Here is a 16,455-nt window from a genome sequence, read left to right as displayed (position 1 = left end):
TGTGGGAACCCAATTTTTCACGAAAAAATAATATGAAATTTCGCCACCAAACTTGAAATTTTGAGATTCACCCAAATGATGAAATCGAAAAATGTCTACTGACTGAAAACCAATTAACGATCGCTGTGGGCGAGGTGCGGCGTGGGTAGAAATCGAATGTCACTCAACTGGTAGAGGTTTAGCTGTGGTACTATTTATAGAAAACCAGTCTGGGGTTGATCATACAGAAATAAACCAGAGCTGGATGGTGCTATAGCATGGCTCCATCACAGCACAAGCTGAGCCTTTTCCTTTTGCCCGTATTCGTAATATTTATAATAGTTTTTTAACTAGTCAAATCAGTAACTTTTTACTAAACGAAAAAACGAAATTACTATGGAATTTGTATGAAAAAGCAACTTTGACGCCATAGAAAACCGTGACAAAATGTCGCTTATAAAATTTGTCTTTATTAAAATTCATAAATTAGGTAAATATTTATTTATTTTATTTATTTATTTACATATAAAAATAAATAGAAAAAGAAAACGTTTTTTGTCACCTTTACATCTGTCTTTTAGTAATCACAATTTCTTAATTTATCTTTGACCTAGGAAACTACCCAATTACCTAGTTCTTAAAGAAAAATGTAAACTGTTACTGGCAATAAAATTTTATTGGTATTCTTATTCATATATATATTATTTTACAACTTAGTCAATTTTCTATTGAATTGTTATGGAAATACTGTCCGTGTGACGTCATATATAAAACCTGTCAACTATTGAACTCATTTTTACTTAATAGTTAATTAACTTATTATAACAAAAGGATCTAAGTCTGAAGTAGGTCATTCTCGAAATTCTTGACATTAACAATGAAATGGAAAACATAAGTGAAATACAAATAAGATGAATTGTGTACCCATAATTAAACTATTGTCCTTCGATACTTCGATATTCATTAAGAGCTATGCTATAATAATGACTTTGAAATACAATTTACCACACAAGGCGTATGTAGGCGTTACTATGAACAGTTAGCTGAATCTAATGATTTCCTTGCAAATGTACTTTCATGGTAAGTATAATAATGAAATATTAGTAAAAAAAAGGAGGACAGCCGATCGATTCGATGATACACCTATATTCCGATAGATGGCGTTAGTACCGCGCGTATAAAGACACTGTAAAATTCACGCTTATCTTTGGTGGACAAAACGGCGCGTTCAGTCAGCGGACTGGATTGTCTCTCGGGTCCTGGGATCGAATCCCAGCGCAGCGTATGGTCGTTTTGAGTAGAATTATTTTATAAATAAAAATTTTCCCACTCCCAACGCAGTGTCTCAGTTTATACTGAAGTCACATTTTCAAAGTGGGTACAGTATAGCTTTATTAAAACACACGCAAGTCTCATTCAATAGATTTGTGTGCACCTAAATATCGCTACAGATTATTTTTAAATGTTGGTATTTATTATCTATAATAATGGAATTATTATTTTTATTAATTAGATTATTATTATATGTTTTATAATGTAAGTTGTTGGTGAAATAAATAAATTAGTGTTTTGATATTACTTATAGATTACATCGTGGGTGGTTGGTGAGACTTGATATTTTTACAACAATTGGGTCGTGTACTAGGTTCAAGATAAATTATGAAATTCTAATTACTCAATAAAGACAGGTCTAAAAATAATGAATAATGAATTTTCTTTTTTCTATTTAACTGATTTATGAATTTTAATCAAGAAAAACGTAATAATAAGTCCGACATTTTTTCACGTTTTTCTATGACGTCACGGTGTGCTTTTTCATACAAATTCACACAATTCATCTTAAGTGGGACGTAATAATGAGTTTCAAAATAGCTATAGCTCATTTATCTAGGTATATTTATTTTCGGTTCTATGTTTTTCTTATCTGTAATTTGCTTCCGGTCTATTGTTTTTTTTTTCTGTAATAATACGAAATGGAAGTGTAAATGGCGGTTATATAAAATTATTAAACTGAATACCTAGCTCATTTTTAATCATAATGCAATGCGTGGGTTTCATTTAAGTTTACTATACTATAGTGGATCGATGATCGATTGCTGTAGTACTGGTCTTCGACCATAATAATTAGCACATAACGGCGCAACGGTGTTTTTTGTAATAATTATAATTATCATTGATGTGTGAGTTTCTAGTGTAAAAGAATTATACATTTATTCAGAGGTACGTATCTGATACATAACCGATTTTTTTATATTGGAAATGGAACCTAGAAATTGTTCAAATTTTTAGGGTAAGATTTCTGTTTCTCGGTTTCGGGTTTACTAAAAATCCGACTGCTGCGAAAACGCTTTCAAAGTGGTATTTAAATATTGCTGTATTTTTTTAAATAACATCTATAGTTTTCGGGCAGTGTGGACACGGCAATTAAGCCTTTTCTTATTTGAATTTTATTTTTTAAATTTTCAGTTCTTTTTTCGCCATGTTTGTACGAATCAATTTATGAACGTGGAGGAAGCAAGAGAAGTGTGTCAGGATCGAAGCAAATGGAATTCCATAGTCTCTATTCTTAGTCTTATCTTGCATGTTCACAAAAAAGTAAACGATTTGTAGTTTAGTGTACACTGGTCGTTAGCGTTATAATGTGGTCCCTGGCTGTAAATGTATCTGCTCTTTAGCATGTTCGAAATATGAGTAATGATTTTACAGTTATAAATACTTGTAACTTGGGACGATGCGATGTAACAAGAGCCAGTCAATTCGCACGAGAGAACTCTGTCAGTCATTGTTATTAGTGCGGTCTGTGTGTGTGTTTAAAATTAGTAGTTCAAGTTCAAAGTTACTAGGATTGAATATACTGGTAAAAGCGTTGTTTATTTTTTTTTGTTATAAAGCGAAATATTCATATATACGAAATGTAAAAACAAACTGTGAGCTTGAATAGTTAATAGTGAATAATCGTTACATGAGCCATGTCAGCGGCCTTTGGCGGCTCAATCATAACCCTGACTGACACCAGGGTTGATGAGGCTGGTATTCCACCTCACAACCCACACGATAAGAAGAAGAAGAATAGTTAATGACAGTTTAAAAGTGTTTTTGGACTGGTCACTTTACTTTTTATAAAACAGAATTATTTTGATATAAAAAAGGAGTCAGAAATAAACATATTTGAATTTACAATTGTAAAAGTGTAGGTAGACTGTAGATGATTTAGATAGTATTACTTATAATTTTAGTGTTAGATCTAAGACCTTTTGAGCACCCAAATTAGATGTGATGTGACGAAGTTACGTTTCTTTTAAGTTCATTTATCGGAAGTTCCTTTGTTTTTTTTTAATAGATATTTTATTTTGATACAGATAAGTGTATTATGTGTCTTTTCAGTTTTATGCCAATAATAATAACTGCCAAAAAGTAACATCCAAACCCCTTCATTCCAGGAATTGCTATGGACCTGGCGCCGCCTAAGGACAAATGGTACATCATCTACCTGACCTTGATCCTACACGGGGTGGGCACGCTGACTGCATGGAACATGTTTATCACAGCTAAGGATTACTTCGTCCAATACAAGCTCAAGGATTCCTCATACGGAGACAGCTTCCTCGTGTACATAGGATACGCGAGTCAGCTGCCCAACTTTCTGTTCAGCTGGTTTAACGTCTTTGTTGTGCTTGGGTGAGTGGTTTTTTTTAAAGGGTCATAACTCTCTTGCGTTACCCCGTTTTCACAGGGTCCGCTTATCTAACCTGATTTGACAGGTCCGGTTTTTTACAGACGCGATTGCCTGTCTGACCTTCCAACCCGCGAAGGAGTGATTTTGATTTGATTTCAAAAGTCTTTATTACACATTAATAAATTACAGTATTACAGAAACAGTCCAACAATACTTACAAGAATGAATTTAGTACAAATATTTCGCCGGCCGCGAAGGAGTAAACCAGTCTAATATACATCATAAGCTCATGGCTATATACCCAAATGGGCTAGTGAGATGTACTTACAGCCTTCGATGGACTAAGTACCCAGATTTTTGTTTAGACGTGATAACAGCATACTCCACTACGCTGCTCCATTGCGGGCTGGTGGAGGTATTTTACGGCTAATAGCCGGGACCAACGGTTTAACGTGACCTCCGAAGCACGGAATCATCATCCTTTTGCGGACAAACAGGCTGCAATGTAATTACCAAACAAACGACAGTCTTACAAAGTGATTTCGACAATACCCCTATCGGGAATCGAACTCCCAGATCGACTAACTTATCTACATTTCAGCGGTAACCTGACGACACGCATAGTGTGGTCGCTGATCATCGAGGTGTTCATCTTCGTGATCACCATCGTGTTGGCCATGATGGACACCCACGACTGGCCCGCTGCCTTCTTCTGGGTCACCATGGTCACCGTCTTCCTGCTAAATGGTATGTCACTGCCTTTATCGGACTCATTTATTCACATAAATAAATTATTCATTACATAGTGGAATTGTCAATCGCAAAAGTATAGAATTGAAGATAATTAAAAAAAAAAACTAAAAAATCATGTATTTTGCGACGGAAAATTCCACTAGATATCAACTCAGAATCATGGCCTGAATCGTTCCTCAAAGTTTTCGTTACGATGTCACTAACACTCTGTATGTATCCAATTCCAGCATGCAACGCGGTCTTCCAAAACTCGGTGTTCGGCGTGGCGGCACGCCTGCCCCCTAGCTACACGGGGGCCGTGGTGCTCGGCAACAACGTCTGCGGCACTATGGTGGTGCTGCTCAACTGGCTGTCTGCAAGCTTCAGTGGCTCGCTGCGCACCTCCGCCATCTACTACTTCATCGGGGGGATGTTCGTGCTCCTTGTCTGCTTCGATACCTACTTTGCTCTGCCGCTCAATGTAAGTACCTCCACCCAAGTAGTTTATTTTAAGACGTCATAGAACAGTATTTCCATACAGAGGATTGCGGAATGACAGGGAAATGGCGGACGGTTGTCTTTAAAGAGGAAAACGTAGAAAATTATAAAACGTAAATAAACAAAGGTATAGAAATAATAATCGTTTCCTTCATGCCCTATCTCACAATTTTTGGCCTCCAGTAGTTCTTACATGCCATCCGCGGCAAATATACAATAAGTCACGTCAAAAAAAAAGTGTAAGTACCTTCCTGATTAGTCACCAGTTAAAAAAAGTCATTAAAAAAAAAACTTATTATTATTATTTAACACAATTAAATTAAAATACAATTTTATATATCGTTACAGAGGTTCTACCGCTACCACGACACGCTGCAGCAGCGCACGATGCAGGTGAACCCAGCGCTGGCGGCCACCAGCCCGCCGGCGCCCAAGCGCACGCCCTACGGACAGATACTGGCGCAGTGCTGGGTGCAGCTGTACAACGTGTGGCTCGTGTTCTTCGTGTCTCTCGCTGTCTTCCCCGCTGTGCACTCCGGTCAGTATAACGGCCTCCGTGGTCCAGTAATTGAACGTTGTGCTCACGATCCGGAGGTCCCGGGTTCGAATCCCAGTGGGGACAAATCACAAAAAACACTTTGTGATCCCTAGTTTGCTTAGGACATTACAGGCTGATCACATGATTGTCCAAAATGTAAAAAGATCCGTGCTTCGGAAGGCACGTTAAGCCGTTGGTCCCGGTTATTACTTAGTGATGTAAGTACGTAGTCGTTACATGAGTCATGTCAGGAGCCTATGGCGGGTCAGTAATAATCCTCACACCAGGGTTGGTGGGGTTGGTTATCCACCTCACAATCCACACGATAGAAGAAGTATACAGGGTGTTAGCGACACCGTAACGAAAACTTTGGGGGATGATTCAGATCTTTTTTTTTTTACTTCTTGTAGATTTGCCGCAGATGACATTAACTACTTACTTAACTACTACTTTTTTTTTTTTTTAATGAACGTCTAGGGCCCTGTGCCGAGGTTTTTCTTGCAGCTTCTTTTCCCTGGCTATACAGGTTGTGAGAAGCTGCAGTAGTTTTAGGCGGATGAGACGTTCGTTATGTAAAATTGACGATTCAAAGTGTAATTATGTTACCTATTGAATAAAGATATTTTTGAATTTGAGCCGTACAAATGGGGAGCGCTGAAGGCTCTCAACCCGGATGATTCAGACCATGATTCTGAGTTGATATCAAGTGGAATTTCCTGTAAGAAAATTCATGTTTTTTGTTTTTTTTTTTTAATTATTTTTCGTGTCATACTTTTCGACGGAAACCATGTTATTTTTTTTGTTTTTTTAAATTATTTTCAATTCTATACTTTTGCGATGGAAAATTCCACTTGATATTAACTCAGAATAATCAGCTGAATCATCCCTCTCAGTATTCGTTACGATGTCACTTACACTCCATACTAGTACATACAGTAGCCATACAAGTAGGTATGGGTGTTAGTGACACTGTAACGAATACTGAAGGGGATGATTCAGACCATGATTCTGAGTTGATATCAAGTGGAATTTTCCGTCGCATAAAAATCAAAGTCTCAAAATAAAACGGCTAGGGTTTGCTAGATAAGCGTGATCCACCCTAGACCACGTCACTTACCATAAGGTGAGATTGTGGTCAAACCTGAGCCAATATATAAAAAAAAAAAAAACAGTTTCCAGTCGTTCATGTCCTTCAAGGGGATCGTATGCTTCTATAATAGGCTATACTTGACAACGTACTTAGTCATCTGACATACTTTTTATCAAACATCAAACCGAAAGTTTTTTTGAGTTTGTATGGAAATAATGTCGTGTGACGTCATCAAATAAAAATAGAAAATTTTATCGTACACCCGTATCTGTGTGTGTGTGACGTCTGACACCCATACGATAGAAGACTAAAGTAAGACCGAGGGGTGAGGTAAACCTAGCTGGTGCTGCTGGTGGGGAGCGGATAGTTACCGAGCTATATATAGTGTTATTCCTTATTCTATGTCCCGGTGGGAAATAAAATTACTTATATTTTTTTTGAAGGAGGAGCTCGTTGGCGCAGCAGTAAACGCGCTCGGTCTGCAATTGTTGAAGTTAAGCAACTTTCGGAAAGGCCGGTCATAGGATGGGTGACCACAAAAAAAAAACAAAAAAAATTCATCTCGAGCTCCTCCGTGCTTCGGAAGGCACGTTAAGCCGTTGGTCCCGGCTGCATTAGCAGTCGTTAATAACCATCAATCCGCACTGGGCCCGCGTGACGGTTTAAGGCCTGATCTCCCTATCCATCCATAGGGAAGGCCCGTGCCCCAGCAGTGGGGACGTTAATGGGCTGATGATGATGATGATATATTTTTTTAATTATGATATTTTCTCATCACAGACGTGAATTCTCTGAGCGGTCTATTCGGTTCAAACTTCGTGAGGATCACATGTTTCCTGACGTTCAACCTTACTGCCATGATTGGCAATATCACCGCTTCATTCTTTCCTTACGTAAGTATCCGTTTTATGTTGAAAAAGGTATTTTTTTCTTTGGCAACTACGCGTCGTACAGCATATCGTCGCATTACAGTGAAAATCGCTTAAGCTGCTTTTTCAAAAATCACATTCGGATATGTTTTTTGCTAACAAAACCTCTAGATGCGAAAGAAAGCTTATTTTCAATCAAAACTGCCTTTTTCCAACTGGCTGCCTTTTTTTCGTAACTCATCCTTTATAGGTACATCCATTTATTCCAACAATTAAAAACAAAACAAACACATCTTATAAATAAAACACCTCCTCCAATGCGTCACATCGAGGCAAGGTGCCCAACAAGCTGGCAGCATTACCCCTCTGAATCGCCAGACTAATTCTCTGACAGAAATAACCTCCTCCCCTTCCCCCCCTTCCTCCCTCCCTTTCCCCTTCTCTCCTTTATAGAAATTTATTACGAATTTTAGCCGGACAGTACGGAGAACTGTTAACATTTAGAAACACTCAACCATGTTGCCGCCTCCATTTGAGCTTCTAGTTTTTATCCTCATTTTGGATATAAGAAGATTTTTAATTAGAGTGTAAACTATGGGGATCGCCATCGACTCGCAAAGAAGAAGAACTATGGGGAACATTTAGTAGGCTTTGAATTTGTGTTAACATTACGTTTATTTTCCAGCCCACCCGCCGCTGGCTGTGGGTGGCAACGACAGCGCGTATAGTGTTCATCCCTCTCTTCTTACTGTGCAACTATCAGCCAACGGGCGTGAAACGAACCCTCGACGTGGTCATCACCTCGGACTGGGCGTACTGGTTCTTGGCCATCCTGCTCGGTTGGACCTCGGGCCACTGTAGCTCGCTGGCCATGATGTATGTTAGTGGGTAAGTGTCTTTATACTTGAAATGTGCCAACTACGATTTTGGCCGACTGGCCAATTCCAATTCAATAACCAATTCAAAAGCCATATCAATAGTCGGCCTCTGAAAGCCGACTAGTCGACCAATTGACTACTTGTTTATGTTATCTTTTACCATTCCAGTAACGTGGCCCCGGAACACGCATCCAAGGCCGGCATGATAGGCGGCGCAATGCTGATAACTGGCATCCTCACAGGGATCGCCTTCTCAGGGCTCGGCCCGCGGCTCGTCTCGCTAGAAATGTGGCGCTCCGCCTAGCGCATAGCCAACTACCTACACGAGTTGCTCAACCTGCTCCGGAAGATCGACTTGTGAGGTGGACGTGAAAACAGTCGTTGACAAGTGAAAACAGTCGATGACAAGTAAAAACAATCGTTGACAAGTGAAAACAGTCATTGACAAGTGAAAACAGCTGTTGACAAGTGAAAAAGTGTAAAGTGGCTTTGTGGCTTGCTTGTTGTTACGACTGTTTTGCGCGTAAATAATGCTTCGAGCATGAATTAAAAAACATATCCGTAATACTACGGCGCTCTCCCATAAATACTTAAATATGCAAGACGAAAAACAAGCCACAAAGTGAAATCTTTTACAAATGGATTGAGGCTTGAACTGCAAATGACCATTGAATTGAAAGAATTTTGACTAAAATACGTGATTTATTAAAGTGACATTTAGGATTAACTAAGTATGATAACGAAAATATTGTAAAGAGGGTAGGAGAATTTATTAATGAATATATATAACATATTGACTAGGCAAACGCGAATTGGGTAGACTGGAATAATTGTATATAGTTACTCAAATAGAGTAAATGCAGTTGTTTCTATCTAAAAATCAGACACATTTTTACAAAAAATAACTGCCTACAGATGATAAGACATGGTATGTGAGCTAGTAGCGACAACAGTTCATACAAATTGCGCCTAGCGGACAAAACCAGCAACTTATGACAGTTCTTTCCTCAAGGCTGCTTTCACACTAGCGTTTTGCCCCGCCGCGTGCTCACCGCTGTAAAAAAAACGCGCGTGTAAAAGAAGCCTTCGAGTTTGTATGTAATTGTAGCATTACCACTACATTACATGCAATGTTTTGTCATGTAATGAGTATGGGTACATGATCCAATTTGTTGGTTTTTAACAGGAAACAATTGACAACTTGTCAAATATGTTTTTTTTTGTATTGTTAAGTGTGTTAAGTTCTGAATGTCAGATCCGTACGCCAGTAGTATTTCTGTTGTAATTGACACAAAATTTCTCTAAGACTTTATTATTCCCACCCTGACTTCCGTTTTTTAGTTAATTTTATTTGTCTATATTTACAATGTTGCTGATTCCAGTACACACAATCTATTTTTATTTTAAGTTATACCTGTCATTTTCCTATCCACCGAAAAGGAAAGGGACGGGAAATAGGCATAAAATGTATGGAACACACGTGAATTTCAAGCAGAAATTAAAAAGAAAAACCCTCCCAAAATTTTACATTGGCAAATAACCAAACAGAATTTAGTTGACAGCACACGTCAAACAGCTTCAATATCAGCGGGATGCCTATTTTATTCGCCCGGGTTAGTGATTCATTTTAAAACGAACAGTTGTCGATCATCCGTCCCTTTCTTTTTTAGCGGATTAGAAAATGACGGGTATAACTTCATCAATCAATCATCAACAGCCTATATACGTCCCACTGCTGGGCACAGGCCTCCCCTCAATCAACCGGAGGGGGTATGGAGCATACTCCACCACGCTGCTCCAATGCGGATTGGTGGAGGTGTTTTTACGGCTAATAGCCGGGACCAACGGCTTAACGTGCCCTCCGAAGCACGGAATCATCTTACTTTTTCGGACAATCAGGTGATTCAAGCCTGAAAAGTCCTTACCAAACAAAGGACAGTCTCACAAAGTGATTTCGACAATGTCCCCATCGGGAATCGAACCCGGACCTCCAGATCGTGAGCCTAACGCTCTAACCACTAGACCACAGAGGCTGTTGTGGGGTATAACTTAAAATAACTTAAAAAAGGGAAGATTTTTTCTGGGTTGATTTGGGAGCAATTTGTACCCACGCGTTGTTCATTTCGTACGCCCCTATTTCGGCCAAGTGGATCTATAATGAACATTTGACATTCAGAACAATAACACGATCTCCTGCCGGGTCTGCATGACAAACGCGCGGCGCGCGGCGTGATTTATATGGAGCGCTTGGACCAATAAACGATACGAATGCTATCTATGTAGATGGACGTCAAACGGCTATTGGTCGAAGCGCTCAATATAATTCGTGCCGCGCGCGGCGCGATAGTCATGCAGACCCGAGTGGAGGGACGAATATGATATACCCGCTTGTGCTTGTATGACTATGTTATTGGAATTAAATAAACAAGAAATAGGGTAGCACAAGATGTAATAGAATTCCTATATAAATAATAAGGACGTATTTAGATTGTCGATTTGGAATCACGCCGACTCTGCGTCGACAAGTGTGATACCACGCTAATTTTTAGAGTTGTGAAAATATAAATAAATAGGCTGTGTGGTACAACAGTTATGGTTATATATCCAATCTTGTGCTACTCGAAAGTTATATAATATGCCTATGTATAGTTATACATACTGTTAAAGTTTGTAAGTCCATATATATATAGATATATTTATATTGTAGCTAGTACAAAACAGTTGAATAAAATTGATATTAATTTGATGTTTTATGGGAATGTATGACTCGATTGGTTTTTACTCCCTATTAGTTTTGAAGTCATAATGACGGTTAGGATTTCAAACTAAAGGGTGATATGTGCCAATAAGAGAAGTAGCCCATTTTTCATTACAATTGTTAAAACTATAAACCACATAATTATCTGATACTAAAGTTAACTAAGTAATGGTGTGGGTACTTTTAATTTTTAGTATCAGGTTTTGTTGTGAAGTGATCATTTTGCAATATAATTATGTATAAATAATTTTATTTATCAACTATAATATTCTATTCTTTGCATTTCGTTTTATGTAGGCGTGTTATAGTTTTTATGAATCTTTGACTTTTTACTATTTAGTTAGTTTCTTCCGTGCAAATATTACAATGGCATTTCTAATTCTGTCTTCTATTTGATATTGTAATATTTGACAATACATGTATGATTCAATACACATAAAATACTAATCCAAAGTGCTACTATGTTATAATGTTAAAATATAGTTACTAAAATAAGTAATACTATGTTGAATATATGTAAAAAAAACATTTTAAAACAAGCAATAGTGTGAAATGTTTTCATTTTGTATGCACGGTATGTTTTTCAGTAGATAATCAATTGGAGTTTGTGAGCAAAGACATGTTGTAATGTAATATTGTGAATGGTTCTTTTGTACATGAATTTTCACTCAAACTTGTATAGAGTTAGCTCCAATCTAACGGCGGCGTGTCGACTTAGATTTACGTTGAACTTCAGCACGCTCGAACTAGAAATACTCAAAGGATCATTCACTAATTAAATGTACACTAACAAGTTATGATTTATTGACAGACTGAGAAACTAATATTGTTGTTAAGCTTAACTTTGGCTATGGATCTGTAGTGTTAAGTTTGGTAATATTGATGCTTATTGCACTATATGTTGGAAAACTACTTTGGATGGATAAATATTTGGAGTATGGAGGTCAATTTCAAGTTACGGTTGTAAATATTCTCTATTATATTTAGAAAAAGAATCATTTATTGTGAAACTGTGTAAAGTTCAAGGTCGTTTTGTCCATATCGGTCGTAAACAGTCGTACAGTCATGAGTAATATCATATACCCACTTTAGAACCCTGTTACAATATCATATTTGACACTTCATTAAGACTTACGGTTTAATTTGTCAAAAAAGTTAATGTGACATGGTATCAAAGTGTATACATATTAGTCCTCGTGACCGTACATACAATATTACAGTTGTCAGGAAATATTCAGCTTACAGTTAAAGCATAATAGTAAGAAATTTTATTTTAAGTTATACCTGTCATTTTGTTATCCGCCGAAAAGGACGGGTAATTGACAGGCATAACATTTATGGAACACACGTCAATTTTAGGCAGACATTTAAAAACCCTCCTAAAATTTTACATTGGCTAATAACCCGACAGAAGTAAGTTGACAGCACACGTCAAACGGGTGGCATATCAGCGAAATGCCTATTTTAGTCACCCGGGTTATACATTCAATTTAAAATTAACAGTTGTCAATCAGCCGTCCCTTTCCTTTTCAGTGGATAAGAAAATGACGGGTATAACTTAAAATTAGGAGAAATCGGGGCCTTTGTACAGATAGCTCCTTAGCTATCATAAAATAAATCCTTATTTGACTGTGGTTAATAAGTTTGTTTAGTGAGGTTCCTTTTTGTTCTTTTCTTACATAAGTTTAAACAAAAATCTCTCGGCCGCAAGTTCCAAAGTAGTTTACCAACGTTGAAAGTATCGTGTGTTCACGTCAAGACCAATACATTGCCTAAACCTGTGCTCGAACAAACCAATACGTTAGAGTTTGTTAGTTTATTTATTTTGTAGTAAAATGTTTTCCATTTATTTTGCGCTTTTTATTTTTTCGTTTCATTTCAGCTGTCCTTGGAAATCACTGCCATGTTAAGAAAATAGATAAGTATATTGTGATAATATTCGTGAGGCAGATTAAAAGTACAAATAATCGATTATATTAACCGCGGGATAGTTTTTTTTTGTTTATCCCCTTGGGGAATGGCAAAAGCAAAGCCGTACAACCATCGTCTTTTTTTTATTCTGGCGATGTCGTTAACGAATTGGGTAGTTTCGTAGGTCAAAGACAAATTTTGAAATTCTGATTACCAAATAAAGACAGATCTAAAGGTGACAAAAATCGTTACCTTTTCTATTTAACTTATTTATGAATTTTAATAATGAATAATGTAATAATAATAGGTGCGACATTTTGTCACACGGTTTTCAATGTCGTCACAGATTGGTTTTTATTGATGTATAAGGGTTAAACTCCGTACACGCCGTAACTCATCGCACTTTCCTATGTTTCAGCCCTTTTCTGTTACTTAGAACCGTTATTTGCTAGAACGAGAGAGTGCGATAAAAAAAGGATTTTTATTACAAAGATTAACGATAGCTAGGATATTTTAATTTATTTGTTTACGTCGAGATTTGTAATAAGTGAGTACTTTGTAAAATATTGCTTTTTATATTTTGCCTCTGTAGATAGTGCAATAAGGAACTTTCGTAGCTACGTTCTTCAAAAACAGTGTAGGTGGCACTGTAAAGATTTTCCCATGGAAAACAGAAATATGCATTTTTTATTTGTTTTTCGGTATTTTAAATGAAAGCGATGACCCTTTTTATTACTCAGATACAACACACCTTCCACCCATTTTTATTCTGATCAAAATAAAGGGAAACAATATAGGTAGCAACATAATTCTATACATGTGATCCATATATCAAGCATCAATTATTTTTATACATTATGCTTCTGCCATTACATTGTATTTTTGAATAATTATGTACCTAAGTAATGAGAAAGTATGTATTTATCACGTCACACCTCAACAACGCCATCTATATTATTTTTGGGGAACGTAGCGTGGACAGTCCCTATCTGTTTCCTTATAAAAGTAACTGGATGCGCTTAGATTGTCTTGATTATACCCTCGTGCCTTATCATATCAATATCATCTTCCAAATGTTTTGCTATCAGTTTAGTAATAGGCGTTTTGTTTTGCTACAAAGTAAGTTAAATAGCGTTTGAATACAGAATATTCATTCAGTTTGTATAATTACCAAAGAAGGCGAAAAATAGGAAAGAGAAATCGAAGATAAAAAAATGTTACGGCAACGTAGAATATTTGGCTTTTTTTAACAACACAAAAGTATATAAAAGTAAGAACGTTTTCGTACACAAATTTGATTGGATATGTTGTATTCGAACTTATATAGTAAGTAGGTAAATATAATGCGATAAAAAGTCCATAAATTATTCATGTTCCAATAGATTTAATATCATGGTAAAGGTTACAATACTTGAATTCCGAAGTAATATTTAATTTAATTGAATTTTGTAATATCTGTGACGTGTAATTATTATTATCAATAAATGACTATGACTATGACTATGACTTAGAAGCGCGCGTAACGCCACGAAAGACGTAGGTGTTTCGATGCGTTATAAATCAGTATAAAACTGTCGACAATAAGGGAGTATTGGTATAGAATTTATACATTCTGCCATATTTAAACATATTTCGAAATAGAGTATTTTATAACAGGCTAATGTCGTCACCTTTAGACCGTTACGTTACTGGATTATTGTTTTTTTTTAATGAAAACTAATAATTATTTCATAGACCTACTTACCCATTGTAAGTATACATTTTTTAATAGTTTTTTTTTCGTTTTCACTCTCTTTTTTGTTATTTCATTGCCTGTGGGAAATGTGTACATACATATGCCAGCAAACCGCACTGTACAGTGCACAGTAACTTTTAAGTTTATGATGTACTGTATTAAATATAAAAATGTACTTTGCAATAATTTGTTTATAATAAAAAAAAAGGAAAAATTTTGTGAGACGTAATTTGCAACTAGGTATAACTGCAACATTTATTTATAACTACCTATACACAATAAAAATATTATTTTTTATCTTTATCTCTTAGTAGTAGGTATTTACTATTTGTAACAGATACCTATTTATAGGTACACTAGTATACCTAATGGTCTAAAGGTGGTGAAATAAGCTTAAAAATATAATATAAAACTTCATCTTATTATATTACTACTAATACTTACGATTTCCCTTTTTCATAATAGATATGTTTCGAGAAATAGTGTGATAGATAAAAGATGAGTAGGTAGGTAGGTACCTACCTCAAGTAGGTACTTATCACCGGACTCAAGATTTGAAAAAATCACCTATTCAGTTGATTATTGAAACACACATTAGGGAACGTGAAGAAAAAGCTTTTGTCCGAGTTAGATAAAGGATTAACAACTTAACAGAGTTGATAATCCCCTTTCAGCAGTATCAGTAGTAGCCCCCCCCATTTCAGTATCTATAGCGACTTCAAGGAATACCTCCACCTCAGCTCAAAGCCGGCATTCTCCGACGTCGTCTCACTCTTATCTGGAACTCCAGAGTTGAGTGGATGACGTCATTCCCTGATACCGACCCCACCGGCGTGGTCGACGATTTGCCTCAATCAGCTCTTCTGCCTCATCTTAGGCCAAAGCAGTCTCGTATCAGTCTCGTCTGTTTCTCGAAGCATGTTGTCTAAAAATCTAAATAATATTCTACATTTAAAACGATACTTATCTACTATACTATCATTATTGCTATGGAGTACCTTGAGCACCCTTAGACGAAGGCTGTGAGTATTAGCTTTAACCTTTCCACTGTAATAACCACACTCCCAAACCCTCGTACTTATCACCTTCTCGCATATGCAAATATCTGACTTCATTATTAGATTGTTATTTCGTGATTGTGGAGCGCTGATGACCCGGTACAAATAATTAGATATTCCTACTGCTATGTAGCTATTTTTAAGGATTCATCATCATCTTCCTAGCGTTATCCCGTTTTCAGGGTCCGCTTACCTATTTATTTATTTTGGGTCGCTATTTTTAGTAAAAAAAGTAGCATGGAGAATGCTACACCGACAAGAGCGTGGCTCTTAAATTAGTGATGATTTTTAGGGTTTCAAAACCAAATAAAAAAGGGAAAACGGAACCCTCGTACGGAGTCAACAGTTTTTCAACAGCAAAGTCGACAGCAGTTTGCACGGAACCATCGATGCTTGAGTAGGACTCTCACTTGACCGGCTTTTTTTAAGTATAGGAACCTTCTCCTTTTCGATGTCGATGGCTGACTTAACCCTGGGAGGGTAGGTACACATAACATAACATAAACAGCCTATATACGTCCCACTGCTGGGCACAGGCCTCCCTTCAATCAACGCCACGCTGCTCCAATGCGGGTTGATGGAGGTGTTTTTTACGGCTAATGGCCGGCACAAACGGCTTAACGTGCCCTTCGAAGCACGGAATCATCTTACTTTTTCGGACAATCAGGTGATTCAAGCTTGAAAAGTCCTTACCAAACAAAGGACAGTCTTACAAAGTGATTTCGACAATGTC

At 37.0% G+C, this 16,455-nt stretch overlaps 1 protein-coding gene across 1 annotated transcript in view; it reads left to right on the top strand.

Annotated features, from left to right (window-relative positions):
• LOC126377095 (equilibrative nucleoside transporter 1) overlaps positions 1-12,867 on the top strand; it is a 49,849-nt gene extending 36,982 nt beyond the window's left edge. Inside the window, exons 4-10 of the mRNA XM_050024752.1 lie at positions 3,420-3,657; positions 4,257-4,402; positions 4,636-4,868; positions 5,234-5,423; positions 7,294-7,406; positions 8,068-8,270; positions 8,429-12,867. Of these exons, the coding sequence (XP_049880709.1) occupies positions 3,420-3,657; positions 4,257-4,402; positions 4,636-4,868; positions 5,234-5,423; positions 7,294-7,406; positions 8,068-8,270; positions 8,429-8,564 (1,259 nt within the window). The 3' untranslated portion in view covers positions 8,565-12,867. The remainder of the gene's footprint in view (positions 1-3,419; positions 3,658-4,256; positions 4,403-4,635; positions 4,869-5,233; positions 5,424-7,293; positions 7,407-8,067; positions 8,271-8,428) is intronic.
• The last annotated feature ends 3,588 nt before the right edge of the window (positions 12,868-16,455 follow it).

The sequence above is a fragment of the Pectinophora gossypiella genome, chromosome 22 (assembly GCF_024362695.1).
Source record: "Pectinophora gossypiella chromosome 22, ilPecGoss1.1, whole genome shotgun sequence".
Taxonomy (NCBI): Eukaryota; Metazoa; Arthropoda; class Insecta; order Lepidoptera; family Gelechiidae; genus Pectinophora; species Pectinophora gossypiella.
The sequence above is the reverse complement of the archived record's forward strand: the minus strand, read 5'-3'. Positions and strand labels throughout refer to the sequence as shown.